Source organism: Chiloscyllium plagiosum, unplaced genomic scaffold (assembly GCF_037043375.1).
Source record: "Chiloscyllium plagiosum isolate Xiang-an unplaced genomic scaffold, Cpla_swu_hap1 HiC_scaffold_31, whole genome shotgun sequence".
Taxonomy (NCBI): Eukaryota; Metazoa; Chordata; class Chondrichthyes; order Orectolobiformes; family Hemiscylliidae; genus Chiloscyllium; species Chiloscyllium plagiosum.
In genome coordinates, this window is record NW_028270169.1 from 31,553,195 (window position 1) to 31,576,028 (window position 22,834).

Here is a 22,834-nt window from a genome sequence, read left to right on the forward strand (position 1 = left end):
AGGGAATCCCTGATGGACTCTACCTGTAACCTCCTTGGTTTGTCCCAGAGATCGTACTCTGTGGTAGTCTGGAATATAAAGCTTTTATAATCGGTTTAGTTTAAATTATTACCCTTATTTATCAAGTCATCAATGTTACACTATAACATAGATACCTACAAGCCAGGCTTGAGCTAAGGTTCTAAAACCTTTAGCAGAGTAGCAGTGCCAGCTCTTACCCCAACAGCTCTCTCAAGCTACTCCCCTTATTGCTGCAAACAAGCTGCCATTATGCAGAATTTGGTATTAAAATTACAAAAACACCATGTGTCCTTAATCAGATAAGCACCACTAAAATGGCAAGAAGTTTGCAGAGGAAGAGAAACTCATTGACAAGTCTGGGTACACTTTACTAATGAAGCTAAATGCACATCAAAGTGGAAAACCTTGATCCAGCCAGGACCCAAATGGCTGATTGCATTGGCTAGATAAGCTTCCCTTTTAACAGTACACTTCCCAGAGCAGTCCAGGTGAGGGAAGTTGAGATTAAATTCAATCTGCTCAGGTGTGGTAATCTTGAAAATGTATCAGGATTGTTCTATTACGTGCATATTCCACTCAGCTTATTAAATTACAAGTTATTTTCCTGCGGAGTGAGAGTTTTGTTAAAAGTCTTCGATATAAACAGAAATTTAGTTATCCGGCACCTGACAGTGAAATATGCGCGCCTCCAGCCTTTGGCGCGAGAAGGAAGTACTGCCACATACTCCACAAGTGAACAAATGTTATCACCTTATTTACGCCAATCCATTTACACTAAGAACAGATGCCCCAAATTCTTCTGAACAAGAACTTCCCGCATTCTCTGCAGCAAATGCGCCATATCTAAGGCTACACGCTTTCTCATTCCTACTCCTTACTCCAGAATAAATAATAACAACCAAACAAAAGTCTCTTTAAACAATAGCTGCTGCAAAAGGAAAGATTGTTTTTGGGATCTGGCATCAGCTGTAAGTTCACCTCAATACACTTCTTTTGAAACATTTTTGTTCTGAATTCAAAGAAAAGTTACATGAGAATTCTATTAAGAAAATTTAAAATACTGCATAAATTGAGGAATTAAACAAAATGTAACAACTTGATTAAAATGATAATTATTCCACCCACCTATCCCCAATAACTGTAATTTGTAATATCCGAACTAATTCTAAATAAAGTAGTGCTTTCATTGTATATTTCACAATGGTAGTGTTAACATCTTAGCTCTAATTTTATCTTTGAATGGCATAATTGTGGTTCGTGAAGAGCTGTGCTTCTCCCAAAAGTGCAGACTGAATATCCTTTGGTCAGACCCTATCTGGAATGCTGCATGCAGTCTTCGGCAAGGATCAACGGGCCTCAGACAGGAGATTCATTGTTTATTTGACATAACTATATTAAAGGCCAAAAGGGTCAAGTTACTCAAGAAGAGTTGTTTAAACTTCGCTTTTATTTCCTTCAGTTTAGATGGTTGAGGGGTAGTCAAGGTCTTTAAATTAATATTGCTGGGGAGATTCAAGATGGCAGCAGTCTGAACAGTCTGCTGTGTTAGGCTCTTGCCATATCCCAGGCAAGGTGGGCTCCTACAACCCCCCCCCCCCCACCCCCAAAAAACATTAGCCACCCCCGAGGAGAAAGCCTGTAGTTTAAAATAAGTAGAATACCTAGAGCCCCTTTAAATCAGGATTTAGAAGATCTGGAGCTGATATGAAGACACCGAAGAGAAAAAGAGTGAGGGGAGTGCAGCAGGCAGGGCACACTCCTACTATGTTGGGTGTACTTGCAGCCGTTACTCGATTCCTGTGGCAGCGCCCCTGAGCTCAAAGGAGCAGCAGCGGTTACTAACAGAGTTTACAAAACTCTGTGAAAAGAAAGATCGAGGGAGCACTGGAACCAATCACTGCCATGCTGGCAAAGCACATGCAGGAGGTCCAGACATTGGATTAGGAAGCTGTGGAGCAGAGGACCCTGGCCTCAGAGGCCGCAATGGAGTGCTCTGAGGGGTGGGTCTGAACCTTGGAAGGCCAGGTTCAGGCCCTGCTGGAATAAGTAAACTACCTCGAAAATGGAGGTCAGAGAGAAAAAAAAAAATCTACGGATCTTGGGCTTACCAGAGCTCGAAGGTGGTGAAAACCTCGCTGACGTCCTTGAGGGATGGCTTCCGGAGTTGCTGAGCCTGGAGATAGAGTCAGGCTGGGCGAGTGTGGAGCAGGCCCAGGCTGGCCCAGTGCCCCTGCCTGGTCCTAGTGTGACTCCAGCACTACAAGGAAAAGCATTTAATAATAGAAACAGCCAGAAGACTGGGAAAAGATCCATAGGCTTTGGCTTATAAAGGCTCGAAAACAATGTTTTTTTATGACATTTCTGGGGCTATAATTAAGAAAAGGAAGGCCTTTCATGATGTAAAGAAAAGACAGAGATTTAAACATTCAATATACTCTGAGGTACCCAGCAATGCTACATTTCAGTTATGGGGGAACTGTCTACAACTTCGACTTGGTGGAAAAAGTAAAAGAATTTTTGGACTCGCTGAAACGATAGACTTTGGCCGAGGAGGAAGGGAGAAAAGAGGTGTACGGACAATGGCAAAATACAACTTGCTTTTGTATCTGCTTTCTCTCTATTTTTTTCCCTTTTGGGGTTTCGGGCTTTATAGGTTTGATATTGTTCAGATTTTAAATCTGTTATGTTTTATATTATACCTGTTTGGTGGTTATTAGTTATTCTATTGTTCTGTTTTGCTGGGTGAGGGGTGGTTACTCCTTTGATGTAAAGATTTGTGGGGCTGAGACGAAGATGGGGAGGGGTGGGCATCCACTGTTAACTGATATGAGTATAAATATTGTTTTTTTGTTGCTTGGGTTTGGGGCACAGCCTTAACTGGAAGGTGCTAGAATGGTTATGAGGTTGGGTGTGAATGTCCCCTATGGGCGGGGGGATCTCTGGAAATTTGTGCTTTTCGTTTTTGTTTAAGTTAGGGATGGAGGTTACTTTTTTTTTAGTTTTGGTAGTCCTGGTAGTGTTTGTAGGAATAGCTTTCAGATTTGATAAAGTCTGTTTTTCTCCACTCGTCGCACATTGATTGGGCTTCACCTTTTCAGGGGACTGTGGGCTGTAGTGTGCGGTCATGGCTAGCAATCTGTTCAGGTGGTGCACCTGGAACATAAAGGGGAACCATTCCCCCATTAAAAGGAAAAAAGTGCTTTCAAATCTTAAGGAGGAAAGGGTTGACATTGCGCTGTTGCAAGAGACACATTTGACTGATAGGCAACACCTGAAGTTACAGCAAGGAGGGATACGATAGAGTATTCTTTTCCTCCTTTAACTCCAAAAGCAGAGGAGTGGCCATACTAGTATGAAAGAATTTCCCATTTCAGGTAACAGATCAAATCAAGGATGGGAATGGATGGTTCATCATTCTCAAAGCACTAATATATGGAGAAGAGTATGGTATCCTGAACGTTTACTGTCCCCCAGTGCACCCTCAAACTTTTAGTTGACGCAGTCTCTAAGTTAATGGCTCTTGGGCTGTGCCGTACAATTACAGGAGGAGACTTTAATTGTCTCACGGACGCTGGGGTAGAGAGGATGCCAAGAGGGCTGTCAGGTACACCACAGCAATCTAGACAGCTAATGGACTTTTGTGAGGAGCTCCAGATAGTGGATGTGTGGAGCTGCCTCCAGCTGAATGGAAGGGACTTTACCTTCTACTCCAATCTGCAGAAGTGCCACACAAGAATTCATGTGTTCTTTGTTCCGTCGGTTTGTTTGGACTTGGTGTTCGCCTGCAGGATTGGGAACATAACTATTTTGGACCACATGGCAGTATATTTAGATGTTAAGATGAAAGGGGGAGGCATGTGGCACTGGTTCATGGATCAGTTTTTGTTGAAGGATGACAACTTTGTTCATATATCACAAGGGAGCTCAGGACTTTTTGGGACATCAATCAGGGTACGGCCAGTAATCCGTCAGTGCAGACCACCAAAGCATTCTTAAGGGATATGATTATTTCATATTCGGCAACAAGAAAGATGCTTGAGGCCCGATTGAAGGGAGAGAATTGGCAATGTCACTCGTGAACAGAGGAAGATCAATGCCAGATTCCAGGAGTTCTATACAGAATTATACCAATCAGAGATATGTGGAGATAGAAATGCAAGAAGGGAATCTTTTTTGGAAAAAATTATTATTATAAAAGAGGACCAGACGGGTTTTATCAAGGGCCTCAGCTCCTCAAATAACATTAGGCAGGCGTTGAATATAGTGCAAATATGTCAACAGACAGCAATTCTGGGTTTGGTGGTTTCCCTGGACACACAAAAGGCTTTTGATCGGGGGAATGGTCATATCTCTTTGCTGTTCGAGATTAGGGAAGGACCTTCGCCAGGTGGGTGGCAGTGTTATATAAAGACCCGAGGGCAGCAGGAATTACAAATGTGGTGCAATAGAGCAATATTGATGTGGAAAGGGACAGCTGACAGGGATGCCCCTTGTCGTCGTTACCTGTCCAATCCAACTTCTGCAGGATTGGGGGCGGGGGGGGGGGGGGGGGGGTTGACCTTTCAGATCCATAGAAACATCAAATAGGCACCCTGTTGTCATATATAGGCGAATGGATGTAACCTGCAATCAATATGGCTTGATGTCGAGGCCTCACAAAGTGACCCCTCATGAACGTGCTGTTCAGGGAGAAGATGAGGTAGGTAGTTGAACACTGTGAATGTCCTATTATCATAAATACGGTAAAAGCATGGAGGATAATGTGGCTGGGTGAGGGCAATTTGCTTACGACTTTGCTGTTCACCCAGTTAGTGGGAGCCCCAGGATTTAGGTCGGGGTCAATAGACTCAGAACAGAGCTTGGGAGGTAAAGGAATCTCCTGTCTGGGAGATCTATTTGAGGGAGAGGTCCTGATGTAGTTTAGTCAGTTATGTCAGAAATACAGAATCCCTAATAGGGACCTTTTCCGATATTTCCAAGTTAGGGATAACATACAGAAGAAAACCACACCCTTGACTCAGTCCTACAAGTTGGATATAGAATGTAGAGTGCTCCAACGTGGGGGCGCTCTCTCAGTTAGTATCATACACCATCTGCAAAGAGGGAATTCCTTGGGGGATATGAAGAGACTACATGAGATTTGGAATCAGGAGTGAGGGGAAAAAATCTCATTGGAAACATATATGGGGGAATGCAAAGAAGATTTCAATATGCAACAGGGTGCAAGCAATGTGAAGATCCTCCAAAGGGCCCATATGGCACCAGAGAGAGTTAGCAAAGTTTAAGAAAGGATCCTCCCTGAAATGTCCCAAATGTAAAAACAGTATTAGCATACTTACACATTGCTTTTGATCCTGTTACAAGATCTGCAGATACTGGGGGGGGCCACAGTGAATGAGCTGGAGGAGATCCTGGGAGTGGAAGCTGGGGGTATCTGGCATCCCTCCTCTCGGCACTACCGAATCTTCCCTCCCTGAATGAGCATGGGAACAGGTTGTTTCATATCCTGACGCACTGTGCGAGGAACAACATCATAATGAACTGGATATCAGAAAAGCCTCCAGGTCTTGCAGAGTAGCATAGACTTGAGATGAAGCACATCCCTCAGGATTACCTAACAGGTATGGTGCATTATGGAATAGAGCGATTTTATAAGACCCGGCAGCACTTTCTAAATTATGCAGATATGGATCTGTCAGCGGTATTGATTAGGGTCTTTATATAGCCATGAGGGCCGTATATGGCAGTCCGGGGACCCGGGGGTAGGGGTGAAGAGGGTGGAGGGAGGGAGGCCTAGTAAATACGGGTATAATTACTGTTGCGCCTGTGGACGGGTGCCTTGATGGAGGTGCGCCGAGTGGAGTAATGTGGTACAATGCAGTGCAATTTAATTTTTGTGGATTGTAATTTGATTTAGTGTTATCTTATTTAATTTGAGTCTGTGCTAATTTAGTTTAAGTAAATAAGAGTCAACTGGATATTGGAGAATAGTAGGCAGTTTGTTAATATTACTGTAATATAATAGAACGATAGGATTTCTACTTTCTGTACTTTATTCGGTTTGTGTTTTTGTAAGAAAAGGGAATTTTTTTTTTCAATTAATCAATACATAAAAAATACTGCTCCTCAGTTAGGTCGATATAATGAAGCTATTTTCTCTGATAAAGGGGTGCAATTCTAAAATTAGTGTTGGCCATTTAGCAGTAAAATCAAAAATCATTTTGAGAGGAAAGAGAAATAGTTAATATTTCAAGTTCAATATTATTCTACTTCAGAACTGAATTGTTCCAATATTCCATATACCAAAAACTGCCAAACAAAATTTTACATTTGACTTATCCAAATCAAGTAAATGTTGAAATATTTAACATCCAGCATATCATAATGACACAGTAACTGATCCTTCCTCTCAAAGACACAATTTCACCATCTTGGCATGAACAAGCGAGTATGCAAGAGAAACCATCCACTTCAACCAGGAAATCAATTTTTAGCAATGGTCACGCCATTCAGATTCATCATCAGATCTGGTAGCAAAGATCATTTGTGATTGACAAGGAAACAACGTACAGTCAGTTCTGATAGAACATGATAATTCCATTCTTATGCCATCTTGCATCAAGAAAATAGCTGCTATAGTCAATACAGGTAAGGGAAGTTCAAATTCTACAAATAACAGTCTAAACTCTTCAACTGCATTAAAGCCAATTCGCGGTGAAGAAACGCACGCTATAGGAGAACTGACTTTACTTAGAAATATTGCCTATGTATGAGATTACATTCTGGAATAATTTGTTTCTGAAGCAAAAATTTAGAATATTAGGAATTAATTTATGGTACCTAATACTGTGGCACTGGTCGCCCTTCTATCAGAAGGAATGTTGTGAAACTTGAAAGGGGTTCAGAAATGATTTACAAGGATGTTGCCAGGGTTGGGAAATTTGAGCTGCAGGGAGAGGCTGAATAGGCAGGGGCTGTTTTCTCTGGAACTTCAAGAGGCAGAGGGATGACCTTATAGAGGTTTATAAAATCATGAGGGGCATGGATAGGATAAATAGACAAAGTATTTTCCCTGGGGTGGGTAAGCCCAGAACTAGAAGGCATAGGTTTAGGGTGAGAGGGAAAAATTTAAAAAGGGACCTAAGCAGCAACCTTTTCACACAGAGGGTGGTGTATGGAAAGAGCTGCCAAAGGAAGTGATGGAGGCTGGTACAATTACAGCATTTAAAAGGCATCTGGATGGGTATATGAACAGGAAGGGTTTGGAGGGATATGGGCCAGGTGCTGGCAAATGGAACTAGTTTAATTTAGGATATCTGATCAGCATGGACAAGTTGGACCAAAGGGTCTGTTTCCGTGCTGTACATCTCTATGACTAATATGTATATTAAATTACTTACTGCAGCCTGTCAATGCTGCATAGGCAAAGGTTGCATTGCCTGTTTTATCAGTATGTTAAATTAAGCTAAGCAACTTCCAACCTTTGGACTTTCAAATGCCTTTGTTCAATACTAAAATGTAATTTGGTGCAATAAAGAGAGCTCCATTCAGCCACACAGTATGTGAAGTCTGGTCGGGAGGGGTGGGGTGGGGTGGGGGAAGTTGTAGTTTCCTATTCATCGTTTTAATGAATAGCATTTCACATCTGCTTGACAGATTGACCCAACTAAAACATTTTCCTTTAAGTAGTCCCAACATTTTTGGAAATGAAATAAGAAAGCGACATAAAACTACAATGTCTAACCTTAGTTAGGATAGACAATGATCACCTAGCTTTGGTATCTTAGCCTTAAAAGAAGCGAGCTGCAAACATTGTATCCATCTCAAGATATCATCGCTAACTAAAGCGATGTCAATACATTTGTGTATCCTTACTTTTTGGAACAAAAATACATGAAGTTAGAATGTAAGAATCTATTCTAATGTGGCTGCAATTTCAATATTTCTGAAAACATTTTTTTGTGTAGACTTGCATAAAGTAACAGCATCTATTCTGGGGCTCGAGATAGTCAAACACATCTGAATTAGGGACATTTCACACCACAGTCCAATAACCACAATCTTTTTGATAAAGGCTATCAAAACATACTTTTTTTCACTTCACATAGGATCCATATAGCCAGCAGACTGAAAAAGGAGCAGACCAAGGGTGAAATACTTGTGTGCAACACACTGTTCCACCTGGTTTTATCTGTATTCATTTAGGTAACTATTCTTTTAGGTTATAATCACTACCTCAATAGTCACTCATGATAGAGCATTCGATATGCAAAAACTCTCCATAGGAAAATTAAATTTCCCTTTTAATTCGTACAACCTTTAATCTCAAGTACAGTATATAGCATCGTCCCGTTACACTTACACCATATCAAGATCTGTCAATTTAAAAAATCTCCATTGGCTCTCCAAACATTCGCTTCCAATGAATATTCTGATTATAATTTTAGGCATGATACAGTTTTAGAGAATCTTCAAATATCTGATGGCATTTTATGTTCATGTTTATTTTGAAGGGTCAAGGCTCCCCACAAATATACATTTAATATTATTATTTACTGCAGCAAAACAGAACGGTCTCGGCTTGTTAGAAAGGATGCCCATTAAGTAAATGCAACACAGCATGAAATGAATGTGCTAATGCAGTATTTTTTTAAATGAAAGCATACGAACTGGTGTCTTGGACTGTAGCCTGGCCAGGTTACTCAAGGCCACCAGGAGCATGGTTCCTTGCAGAGAGGAATTCAAAAAAACTGCACTTCCCACATGTTTCGAATAGTGTCAATTTATAAGATATGACATTACCTGGGAAGAAATAGTCTGTCTTCCTGATCATGGATTTTCACATGACATCTGTTCACCCTGCTAGCCAAGGAATGTATTTTAAGGAGAAGGATGATTTCATGATTTCCTATCAGAGCTTTTTTCCCAACTCTAATCACCAGTTGATCACATACAAACAATGGCTATAATCTCCCAATGTCCGATTTCAAACACTAGTGTACTTGCATATCCTAACTCTCAAAATTCAACTTTTTGCACAAAAGACACTAAATGTAAGTGGAAAATGAGGGCAATTCCAATGAGGCATTCTTAATAGACAATGCGCCACACCCCTGAAAATAATAACAGCAAATGTTTGACAACCAAACTGATGCATTTTTAGTTGATCCTCAAGTATCAATGATTCAAGTGCTAAATGAAAAATAATTTATTTTAAAAACTGCCAACTTTAAGCAAATATCCAAGGCATATGCAGAGGATGGAAGATGCTAACAACTAGTACAATAATACTGATCAACACTCTAAAGAGAGAATCAATGGAATTCCTGAGTCAGAAATGTGAACATTGAACAACCTGAACTCAAAAGGAATTCAAAGATGTCAGGCATCAATAGCAGTATGATGAGCGTGTGAGTATGTCAAAGAATGAAAGAAACCGATACTGGTAATATCACACTTTGAGAGAAAACCAAGCAACAAAAATACAGATTTTTGTAGTTGTTCAGCAGATTTAACCAGAACCTGTGAAAGCATGTTGCCTTTTAACATCCTACAAAAGGATGGAAAGCATGCAATCACATCACTAATCCACTTAATTATATACACTAAAAAGGTCTTGTATTTTGATAACAGAAACAAAAAGGACACAAGTCCATGATAGTGGCATAATAATTTGTCAATTGTTCAGATACTGTGGGACCATGATACCAAAGCATGTTTTGTGTTAATCTAAGTATTTCCCTAAGAATTTTTTTGTCTCCAAAAAGCAGCCATATTAAAAGAAACTTACAACAGAATCTCAATTAGACAGTCTCAATCATTCACCATAGTCAACAATCCTTATATTACCCCAATTTGCAGAATATATAGAAAACTACTGGCTAATTGAAACTCTCTCTAATGTTACATTAGATACATGTTCCACTCACAAATTGGAGTAACATGTTGAAATATGCAGACTCTGCTCTTATTTTAAGACTAATAACCCTCTGTGGAAGTTTTGATAGTGGTGAGCACTGCTGCCTCACAGCGCCAGGGACCTGGGTTCAACTCCTCCCCTTGGCCGACTGTGAGTGGAGTTTGCACATTCTCCCCATGCCCGAGTGGGTTTCCTCCGGGTACTCCAGTTTCCTCCCACACTCCAAAGACATGCAGGTCAGGTGAATTAGCCATGTTAAATTGCCCGTACTGTTAGGCGCATTAGTCAGGGGTAAATAGAGTAAAGGAATGGATCTGGGTGGGTTACTCTTCAGTGGGTTGTTGTGGATTTGTTGAGCCCAAGGGCCTGTTTCCATACTATAAGGAATCTAATCTAATAAGCTTGGCATAGGTAAGCAACATTTACTTCTGTAGCTGGAAGCTTATGGCTGTAAATAGTCATGCCTTGCTAACCATCTGTCTCATTGGAAGTTCCAGCAGCTGGATATGTCAACAGGTATTGAGATCATTGGAGCAGGAGCAGGAGCAGGCCAATTTACCTTTCATATATACAATAAGATCATGGCAGATCAGATTGGGACTTTAACTCCACTGTCCTAAATGTCCCCCCATATCATCCCTCAACAATTAAAATCTGTCTAATTCAGCCTTGAATATGTACAACTGTACTCTATGGAGAAAAATTCCAAAGACTAATGACTGCATCTTAAATAGGAGGGCATTTCCAAAAAAAAAACACCAAGTTCTAGATCTCCCACAAGACTGATTGATTTATTGTCATGCATACCCATGTACAGTGAAAGGCTCTATTTACGAGTAGTACAGGCAGATCATAGTAAGGACATTCAGATCATATGGTTAAAAAAAATAGAAAGAGGCATTTAAATTACATTGCACAGGGCTAGGTAAGATCAACATAAGCAAGATCGGCATTATTTGAACTTAGAGAGTCCATTCATCAGTCTAATAACAGCAGGAAAGAAGCTGCTCTAGAACGGGTCTTCAAGCTTCTGTATCTTCTACCTGATGAAAGAGGCTATCGCAGCACATTGCCAGGGTGCGATGAGTCTTTGATGATGTTGGCAGCCTTTCCATGACAACGGGCTATGTAAATGGGGCCCCAAGGGTGGGAGGTTGGCTTCTGTGATGGCCTAGACTGTGCACAAAACTTTCTGTAGTTTCTTACAGTCCTGGGCACAGCAGTTGCCATGCCAGAGCCAGACCTTATGCTTTCAATAGTGCATCTGTAAAAGTTGGCAAGGTACCTTGTGGACATGCCAAATTTCCCAAGCCACCCGAGGAAGAAGCAGCATTGTTATGTGAAATTGCCTCACCTGTCAAACACCCTCAATTTTTAAATAAGACCCCTCTCATTCTTTTAAACTCCAATCAGTACAGACCCAACATCAAACTTTGCTCCTAAGAAAGCAAGCCTTCAGCCTAGGAGTTAATTAGCAAAACTGCATGGAACTGTCTCCAAAGAATGTATATGCTCCTTTGTGTAATGAGATGAAACTTCACATTGCACATCTGCAATGCTCTCTCCAATGCCCACATGTAGCCAACACTTCCTGACTTTTATACTCTACCACCCTTGCTTTCAAAGACCAATATAAAATTTGTGTTCCTTGCTAATTTTTATACTTGCATGGTATGTTTTTGAGATTCATGTGCAAGCACATTCAGCTCCCTCTGTAAAGCAGCTGTTTGCACCAAAATGAATTTCACATTTTTTGTGCATTGTCCACCATCCTCCAATATTCCCCCACACACATTTAAGCCATTTACAGACTCTTTGTATCCTCCTCTCAACTTGCTTTCTTACCCATATTGCATCAGCAGCAAGCCAAGAGTCACAACTCCTCAGAGAGCAGGAGGTTGAGAAGTAGAGTCCTTCCTGGTAACTCATCTGGTGGAGAAATGACCCACACTTTGGTGTCATTCTGTATCACCAACCAGCTAACTAAGCCTACAATATATTGAAACCTAAACTAAAAGTAGTTAGATCACATAAATTTCCAGTTTAGTAAGCAGCAGTGTTTCCAACAGGACTTCCATAAAACTTCCCACAATTGACACTTTTACACATCTTTTTAAAATCAATTGAACTAACCAATTCATTTGAAGAAAACAAAACCTACATTAGGAACACAGCAACTGGAACAGGCCATTCAGCCCCTTGAACATGCACTGCCATTCTAGATCATCCACCTCAATGTCACTTCACCACAATAGTTCTTGATGTCATTAGTATCTAGAAATGTATCAATCACTGTCTTGAACATGCTCAATGACTAAGTTTCCCACATAAAACACCAATGTTTACATTTGGCTGAATCATCATTTGTTTTAAATTACAATACAGTGCTGGACAAATTTATCCATTTGGATAAGGAATTTTACAGCAAAGGAGAAAAAACTGTTTTACTAAACTAGAATACCATATGACAGTCACATATATGGAGATGATTTTTATGGAAAATTATAAATTTAGTATGTTTTCTCCATTCTCCTTGAGGTGTTAGCTGTATTCACCAAAAGGTGCACATTGCCTTTAAGTAGCACATGAAAATGGTCATTTTTCACATGAAAATCCACTGAATACTGGACAGACATGGACACACAAATCTTAAGAACAGAAGTAAGCCCTTACAGCCTGCTCCATTATTCAATAAGATCAAATTTGATCTGATTATCGTTTTGACATCACTTTCCTATTTATCCCCCATAATCTGCAACTCCCATCAAGCTAAAGTGTAAACTAACCCTGCCTTCTATAAATGCCATGGCCAGCCTCAACTACCTGCAGGGAAAGAATTCTACATACTAATAACCCTCTGAGCAAAATGTGCTGCTCAGCTGATTTAAAAGCAAAATTTCATTCTTCGACCACATCCCAGAGTTCTAGCATCACCTACAAGAGGTAAAATCCTCCTGGTATACACTCTATCAAGTCTTTCCATTTTCATGTGCTTATATAGTGATTGCCTCTCATTCTAAACTCCAAGGGATTACAGGCCCAATCTGTTCAACCTTTCTTCATAGGAAAGCCCATGACTAAGCCAAGTGAATCTTCTCTGAACTGCATACAAAACAAATATCTTTATTCATAAGGAGACCAAACTGTACATAGTCCAAAAGTGGTCTCACATATAGATAGCATAGTTAAGAAGGCACTCAGCACACTTGCCTTCATTGCTCTGACCACTGAGTATAGGAGTCGGGACCTTATGTACAGGGTGTTGGTGAGGCCTCTTCTGAAGTTCTGTGTCCAGTTCTGGTCGCCCTGTTATAGGAAGGATATTAAGATGGAGAGGGTACAAAAAAGATTTACCAGAACGTTGCTGGGAATGGAGGGCTTGAGTTATAAGGAGAGGCTGGATAGGGTGGGACTTTGTTTTTCCACTGAAGCTTAGGAGGCTAAGGGGTCACCTTATAGAGGCTTATAAAATTATGAGGGATTCAGATAAGGTGAATTGCAGATTTTTCTCTAGGTTGGGGATTTCAGGACTAGGGGGCATACTTTTAAGGTGAGAGGAGGAAAATTTAAAAAAAAACATGAGAGCAGCATTTTTTTAAAAACACAGAATGGTTCATGTCTGGAATGAGCTTCCAGAGGAAGTGGCAGATGTGGGTACAGTTATAACGTTTAAAAGACATTTGGATAAGTACATGAATAAGAAATGTTTGAGGGATATGGACCATGCGCAGGCAGGTGGGACTAGTTTCGCTTGGCATCATGGTTAGCATGGACTGGTAAGACTAAAGGGTCCGTTTTCGTGCTCTATGACTCAATAAGAGACTAGTATTGGAGGCAGTATATTGGCATGGATAGAGACTTCGCTCATAGGCAGGAAACAGCAAGTGGGGATAAGGGAATCTTTTTCAGGTAGGCAAGCGTGACCAGTGAGGTGTCACAGGAATCACTGCTGATAGCATAACTGTTTACAATCCATATTTTCTCAGACTTTTGAATGGGTCTCTAATTTTAAAACTGATCTCTTATTTATCTTCTTGGCAACTGTAATATTATATCCTGCACTCAGTTCTGTTACCCTAATGAATTTGTATAGTACGATCTGCCTGTAAAGCATGTAAGACAAACATTTCACTGTACCTCAGTTCACATGATAATAATGAATCAATTCAAATATATTAACAACTTGGATGAGAGAAACAAACATACATAACCAAACTTGCAGATGACAAAACTAAATGGAAAGGCAAGTTGCAAGAGGGAGGCAAATAGTTTACAGGGAAATACTGATAGGTTAAGTAAGTGGGCAAAAAGATTGGCAAATGGGGTATGTTTAAAAATGAGAAGTTGCTCATTTGGAAAAGGAGAGCAGAATATTATTTATTTAAATGGATATATTGTTACTTAAAGGAGTACAAGCACATGAGCTAAATGATAATGCAACTAATTTTTCATAAGACTTGAGGTATGAATTTCATAAGATTTTCTTTGCATGTTGCATCTGGAATGGCTGTCATACTACAGCACGTATATGCCTAACGATCAGCAGAGGAAATATCATAAGCTTATGAGAATTATCAAGGTAGTATTTGGTTCTATCATCCTTCCCTTGTGAGCTTGCTGAAACACGCTTTTGCATCCAATCCCTAAATCATTAAGATAGTATAGTGTTGAGTTGAGTGTGTTGCCAGAAAAGCACAGGAGATCAGGCAGCATTCAAGGAGCAGGAAAATCAATATTTCGAGCCTGCTCCAGCCTGAAATGTCGATTTTCCTGCTCCTCGGATGCTGCCTGACCCTGCTGTACTTTCCAGCAACACACAACTCTGATCTCCAGCATCTACAGACCTCACTACCTCCTACAGTGTTGAGCCTGGGTATCACCTAGTGCCAGAACTTCAAGAATGGCACATTTCTGCCGACGCATGCCTTTAAAATGTTAAACAGGGCAATACCCCTCAAACTCACTTCACGCAGCAGTACCTGAACTTAACTAGCCACAGGCAAGACCTGGACCACCTCTACCAAGACCTGTACTTAGTCCATGATAGAATTCATATTTTGCCTGGTGCTTCCTCCTCCTCTTTTGAAACTCAATTCATTATGAACAGTGAAACAAATGGTCAATTCCTATAATTAATATAATTGTGGATTAAAACATCAATGTGGATCTCTGATTGTAATTCGTAGGAAACCAACAGGCAAAGAATAGAGCAGCAAAACAATTTTTTGGCCTCTAATTTGAAGTTTTCAAATTCAAAAAGTTGCTTTTCAGTATCCTGTTTTAGCTTCTATTGTTAGGAAGCATTTAGGAAAATTCTGTAGCAAAACACTGCTTCTTCACCTAATGTAAAACGCACTCTATTATTAATAAAGACAAACAAAAAAGTAGGAGGCACTACAACCAATTCACGCTGGAATGCTTTTCAGCACCCATCGGCAGATTTAGTTTTGCCAGGGACCTCGGAAAAGGGCAACCTCATACTGAGGTTAGCCACTGGACGGACTGGGAAAATAATTTACAAAAGGGGTATAAAGCAATTAAATATAAACTTATTGCAAACGCAGTGATCTGTGCCCACTTCATGTTGCAACTCAAGTCATAAGACAGCTGAAGACAACAAACGCTATAAAACGAAATTAAAGTACATCAGCGAAGAGATATGTCGCAATTGGCTACAATTATTGATCGACATTTTTGGCTTTGGAATACGTTTTAATTGATTACACGTTATTAACCATAACCGCAGAAGAACCCAGTGTTTTCCATCCGTAAACTAAAAGCTTTTCTGAACACGGACAACTGGATTACATAAATCTTGCCAAGCAGGGACACACATCACCGAGCGCTAACTCGGTATATTACCATTTCTACAGTGCTTACAGTAGGTGATAACGTCTCAAAAGGTGCCTCACACAATGAATACTTCCAGGTTACACGGTCGATTGTTGACTGAGCAAGAGCCAAACTGATGAAAGTAATAGCTGAGGCCAAGAGGTTTCAAGGTATGAAGGAGGGCTGGCTGAAATGTGGTTCGAGGAAAGTATGAAAGCCACAGGTTCAAAAGAAAAACAGCCTCCTGTCTGTCTACTACAGGTTCAAGAAAAGCAGTCAAACTGCCAGTTTTCTTTGGGGGGGGGGGGGGCAGAACACTCCAGGTTTTTCCGCTTCCATAATTTCTCCTACAACTCCAGCCAACCACAAAACAGTAGAATTTTAAACAAAAGCAAGGCTGGGGACCGACTGCCTTAAAACCTGGCGACGGGGGCAAAAAAAAAAGAGGACGCGAGGAAATCACCGGCTGTAAGTTTTCTGTTTTAGTTTCGTTGAGGGATTTTGAAGATGCAGCGGAGATAAACAGCTGCTTTTTATCCCCGAGGAGAAGGGAAGGAGGGACAACAATTGGGAGTTTTCCGCTGGGCGCATGGGGGGGGGGGGGGTATTTTCCTTTCAGTTAAGATGGTTGCAAAGTGACATTTATTTGGATAACGAATGACGGTGTCGAGCTGCGGCTCAATGTTGTCTTTTAAGAGAAGGAAAAGGCGGAGGGGAGGGGAGGGGAGGCTCCGCTCCGCACCCCGGGGCCTGGCTGCTCTGTCTCGGTCTCTGTCTGTGTCTGTACTCCACCCCCTCTCACACCCACAGACTGATCCTACCTCGATTTTGTCCACACTCCGGGCACAGCCCACCACCGTCATGCCGTGCTGAACCAGCACCCGGGCGATGGCCGCACCGATCCCCACCGACGCCCCGGTGACCAGAGCCACGCGTCCCTTCCAGCGCTCCATGTCAGCGGGATGTGGAGGGGACCGAGGAGGCTTCGCACCGGAGAGGTGACGGGTACCACCAACCAGGGAAATGCTTCTTCTTCCTCCTCCTCCCACACTCACTCTCGCTGACTTACTCTTTCCCTCAAGTTGGGAGGAGGGGGGTGAATGGTGGCGGGGAAGGATAACTTCCAAGCCCGGCCCCGCTGAAGCCCGCCGCCGTGCACGCCGGGATCTGTAGTCCGCTCCCTGCTGCTCTTCGGTGACATACGCAGGGACGCTGGACTACACCTCCCGGGAGGCATCGCGGCGATCTGGCGCAAGCGCGCTGGTGGCCAGCCGCGTCTGCCCGTCGTCTCAGGGAATCAGGTGGCAGCTGAATTGCGACAGAACTGTGGTCTGTGCTGGGATCTTCTGGGAGAAAGTGAGGACTGCCGATGCTGGAGATCAGAGCTGAAAATGTGTTGCTGGAAAAGCGCTGCAGGAGAATTGACGTTTCGGGCATGAGCCCTTCTTTAGGAATGAGGAGAGTCCTGAAGAAGGGCTCATGCCCGAAACGTCAATTCTCCTGCTCCTTGGATGCTGTCTGACCTGCAGCGCTTTTCCAGCAACACATTTTCAGCTCTGTGCTGGGATCGACTAGGTCCATTTCTTATTAGCCTAAGTCCATGTTAATGTGCTTCGGGAAAGAAAGTGCCTTTGCTTTTGTAAAGAAATGGAAATTTTGTATACATCGATCCATTTACAAAGTGATTGCATCTAAATCCTGCAACAAATACCTAAAGTTGAAGAATGAAATAAGTGCTAGCAAGCTGAAATATACCATATGTATTAGGATCAGAAGTAGTCCGTTCGGCCTTCAGTCATGGCTGATCTGTTTGTGTTTCCAACGTCACATTCCCATCTATCCCCAGTAACTTTTGATTGTCTTACCCAACAAGAATATGTGGAGAAAGTGAGGACTGCAAATGCTGGAGATCAGAATCGAGAGTATGATGCTGGAAAATCACAGCAGGTCAGGCAGCAGAAGAATCGATGTTTTGGGCCAAAGGCTTTCATCAGGAATATGTCCCTGTTTAAAAAATATTCTTTGCCTCCACTTCTAAGACAAAGCCACGCAAACCTGTCAGATATAAAAACAATTCTCATCTCTGTTCTCAAAAGGCAACTCTTAATTTTCAACAGTGTCTGCTAGTTCTGGACTGATCCATAACAGGAAACATTTTGATTTCATTTGATTTGATTGATTACTGTCACATGTACCAAAGTACAGTGAAAAGTGTTGTCTAACGTGCTTTACAGGTGCATCAGGGTAATAGAACAGAGTGTAGGATACAATGTTCTACCTGCCTTTCCATATACTGTCAAAATTATTCAGGATCCTTAATAATTATTTTTCAAATCCATTACCTGACCACAGCCCCGAATGAGAATCACAATGCACACAAAATGTTAACTCTGTTGGAAGGTTTCCAATCATCTTGGAAGATGCTGGTTAGGGACAATTAGTGAACTTCTGCAGTGCATCCAACCCTTATCACAAAAACAAATTGCTGGTGAAAGTCAGCGGGTTTGGCAGCATCTTTGGAAAGAAAGCAGAGTTAAAATTTTGAGTGTGGTGACTCTTCAGTCTCTTTAGACTCTTCAGTCTCCAGACTCAAAACATTAACTCTGCTTTCTTCCCACACATGCTGCCAGACCTGCTGAGTTTCCCCAGCAATTTCTGTTTTTGTTCAGATCTCCAGCATCTGTAGCTCTTTGTTCTTTTGAAGACCGTACACACTACTGCTACTGAGCATAGTTGGTGGAAGGAATGGATGTGGTGCCAATTAAACTTTGTCGTGGATGCTGTCAAGTTTCTTGCATGTGTTTGAAGCTGTACTCATGCAGACAAGAAAGGAATATTCCATCATATTCTTGACTTGTGCCTTGATGGACAGGCATTGGGAAGTCTGGAAGTGAGTTGTTTGCTGAAAGACTTGTGGGCGGCACAGCAGTTAGCACTGCTGCCTCACAGCGCCAGAGACCCGGGTTCAATTCCCGACTCAGGCGACTGACTGTGTGGAGTTTGCACATTCTCCCCATGGGTTTCCTCCGGGTGCTCCGGTTTCCTCCCACAGTCCAAAGATGTGCAGGTCAGGTGAATTGGCCATGCTAAATTGCCTGTAGTGTTAGGTAAAAGGGGTAAATGTAGGGGAATGGGTGGGTTGCGCTTCGGCGGGTCGGTGTGGACTTGTTGGGCCAAAGGTCTTGTTTCCACACTGTAAGTAATCTAATCTAAGATGCCTAGCTCCTGACCTGATCATGTAGTGACGGTATTTATGTGGTTAGTCCAAATTAGTTTCTGGTCAATGGTATCCTCCACGATGCTGATAGTGGGGATTCAGTGATGGCAATACTATTTAATGTCTAGGTAATGTTTAGATTCTGTCTTGTTGGAGATGGTCATTGCCTGGCATGTGTGTGGAGCAAATGTTACTTGCCACTTGTCAGCCCAAGCCTAGATGTTGTTCAGGTCTTGCTGCATTTGGACGGGGACCATTTCAGTATCTGAGGAGTTGTAAGTGGTGCTGAATATTGCAATTTCATCAGCAAATAACCTCTTTCTGACCATATGATTGGAGGGAAGGTGATTGATAAAGATGTTGTAGGTGGTTGAGCCTAGGTCGTCACCCTGAGGAACTTCTGCCAAGATGTCCTGGAGCTAAGATGACTGACCTCCACCAACCACAATCATCTTCTTAGCAACCGATGGAGATATTTCCCGATTCCTACTGACTACAATTTTACTTCTTGATTCCACACTCCATCAAATGCTGCCTTGATGTCAAGGGCAGTCTGAAATAACTCCACAGAGACTGGTAACATGTCACCAAGTCACTCTTTATTTACATGTGAAGAATTCTTAACACTGATCCAGCTTCTTCAGAGGCAGCTCTCAGAGTGAACAGAACTTCTGTCATTCCTGGTTATATCTGTCAGCCAGTGCTCCCTGACTAGACAAGATTAACAGCCCCAATCAGGGAACTCATATTCCATGAGGTCCACCTGGACTGGTCTTGTTACAGTCACTCTCACCTCTGGAATTCAACTGTTTTGTATATGTTTTGATCAAGTCTGCAATGAGGTCAGTAGCTGAATAGCCCTGGCAGAGCTCAAAGTGAGTGGGAATGGTCGGGTTATTGCTAAGCAAGTGTCGCTTGATAGCATGGTTTAAGATGCCTTTCATCACTTTTCTGATAATCGAGAGTAGACTGATGGGGCACTAAGTGACAAAACTGGATTTGTTATACACATTGTGTACAGGACATACCTGAGCAATTTTCCACATTGTCAGATAAACACCAGTATTGTAGCTGTAGTAGAACAGCTTTGCTAGGGGCATAGTAAATTTAGAGCATGCTCACCAAGTGCTACTGCTGGAATGTCGTCAGGTCACGTAGCCTTTGCAGGGTTCAGTGCCTCCAATAGTTTCTTGATATCATGTGGAGTAATCAAAGTGGTTGAAGACTGGCATCTGTGATGCTCAGGACCTCTAGAGGAGGCTCAGATAGATCATCCACTCAGTGCCACTGGCTGAAGATGATTACAAATGCATCAGCCTTGTCTTTTGTACTGATGTTTTGGGTTTCATCGCTGTTAAGTATAGAATCTCTTTCTATCCATTTTTATAATTTGAACTTGCTAGCCTCTTCACTGAGGCTAATTTGTTCCTCCTGATTAACCTTTTAGTCATTCTCTACCACTGTTTATATTCTGACCAATCACCTGACCTGCCACTCATCTTTATACAGTGATATGCTTTTTCCTGAAGTTTAATGCTATGTCTAACTTATTTAGTTAATCTATTACATTTTTTCTTCAAAGTAGGAATATGCTTATTCTAAGTATTATGAAGTATCCCTTCAAACATCTTAAATGTGCCTAATGTCTTTGATTCTATTACCACCACTGGCAGTGCAATCCACTCACCTACCACCTTTCACATGTCCCCTATACTTGCCACCAATCACCTTAAAATTATGATCCCTCATGACAGCCATTTCTACCCTGGAAAAAAGTCTCTGGCTAGCCACTCTATTCATACCTCTCATTATCTTGTACACCTCTATCAGGTCACCTCTCTTCCTTCTTCTCTCCAGGGTGAAAAGCCTGAACTCACTCAATCTTTCTTCATAAGACAAGCCCTCCAATCCACGCAGCATCCTGTTAAGTCTCCTCTGCACCCTCTAAAGCATTTACATCCTTCCTATAATGAGGAAACCAGAACTGGACACAATATTCCAAGTGTGGTCTAACCAGGGTTTTATAGAGCTGCAGCAAAACCCCACGCCTCTTAAACTCAATCCCCTTGTTAATGAAAGCCAAAATGCCACATGCCTTCTTCACAACCCTAGCAACTTGGATGGCAACTTTGAGGGATCTATGTGCATGGACCCCGAGATCCCACTGTTCCTCCACACTGCCAAGAATCCTATCTTTAACCCTGTATTCAACATACAAATTTGACCTTCCAAAATGAATCACTTCGCATTTATCCAGGTTGAACTTCATCTGCCACTTCTCAGCCCAGTTCTGCATCCTGTCAATGTCATGTTGTAGCCTGCAACAGCCCTTGACACCACCTACAGTACCACCAACCCTTGTGTCATCAGCAAATTTACTAACCCACCCTTCCACTTCTTCATCCAAGTCACTTATATAAACTACAAAGAGCAGAGTTCAAGGAGCAGATCCCTGCGGGACACCACTGGTCACTGACCTCCAGGCAGAATACTTTCTATCCACTAGCACTCGCTGTCTTCTTTTGGCCAGCCAATTCCATACCCACAGTGCCAAATTTCCCTGTATCCCATACCTCCTAACTTTCTGAATGAGCCTATTGTGGGGAACCTTGTCAAATGCCTTACTGAAATCTATATACACCATGTCAACTACTTGACCTTTGTCAACTTGTCTCGTCATGTCTCAAAGAACTCAATAAGGATTGTGAGGCATGACCTACCTCTCACAAAGCCATGCTGACTATTTTTAATAAAACTATGGTTTTACAAATAATCATAAATCCTACCTCTCAGAATCCTTTCCAGTACCTTGCTTATCACAGACGTAAGATTGACTGGTCTGTAATTCCCAAGGATTTCCCTATTCCCTTTCTTGAACAGAGGAACAACATTCACCTCCCTCCAATCAGCTGGTTCTACTCCTATGAGGAGTGAGGATTCAAAGATCATCACCAGAGATGCAGCAATCTCATTCCTTGCTTCCCGTAGTAACCTTGGATATATCTGGTCTGGTCCTGGGGATTTATCTATCTTGATGCTTCCCAGAATTTCCAGCACATCCACTTCCTTAATATCAATCTGTTCAAGCCTATTAAACTGGTCCACGATCTCCTCACTATCAAAAAGGTCCCTTGTTGAAGAAACTTTGTTTCTTTCTCTACAGATGCAGTCAGATCTGCTGAGTTTCTCTTATATTTTTTGTTTTTGCCGCTGGGTTATTAATCCAAACAATAATGCAGCTGCCTGTGCCATTAGGTCTCTCCTGATCTATCCCCTAGCCTAGTACATCTGTTTGTTTTATCTAACTCAGGTTTCATGCCCACAACTGATAAAGTACCACATCAAAGATTTTTGCAGAAAAGTTCCTGGTGTGTGGACAGAAGATGTCATGGACTGAAAATTGGTAGCTAATAAGAAACATAAGTAGTCATTTTCTGGTTGGCAAAGATGAACTGAGTGGTGTGTCACTGGGCCCTCGACCTTTTACAATTTATTCAAATGACTTGGAAGAAGGGACCAGGCTATGTTTGCTAACTTTGCTGATGACACAAAGATAATTGTGAGTTGTGAAGAGGACAAAAGTAAACTATGAAGTGAAAGGTTAAATCAGTAGGCAAAACTGGTGTATAATTTGGGAAAATGTGACTGTCCAGTTTTGCCAGGAAGAATAAAAGGAATTATATAAATATGAGGAGATTTCAGAGCTCTGATATGCAAAGCTATCTGGGTGCCCTCGTGCATGAATCAGCAAAAGGTTAGCATGTAGGTAAAACAAGTAATTAGGAAAGTTAATAGAAAGTTACTGCTCATTGTGATAAAAAACTCTGTAATGTAATGTTCTTGAG

At 41.8% G+C, this 22,834-nt stretch overlaps 1 protein-coding gene across 1 annotated transcript in view; it reads right to left on the reverse strand.

Annotated features, from left to right (window-relative positions):
* Window positions 1-16,835, reverse strand: part of dhrs11a (dehydrogenase/reductase 11a) — a 79,705-nt gene extending 62,870 nt beyond the window's left edge. The window contains exon 1 of the mRNA XM_043718558.2: window positions 16,594-16,835. Within this exon, the coding sequence (XP_043574493.1) occupies window positions 16,594-16,725 (132 nt within the window). The 5' untranslated portion in view covers window positions 16,726-16,835. The remainder of the gene's footprint in view (window positions 1-16,593) is intronic.
* Between the last annotated feature and the right edge of the window lie 5,999 nt (window positions 16,836-22,834).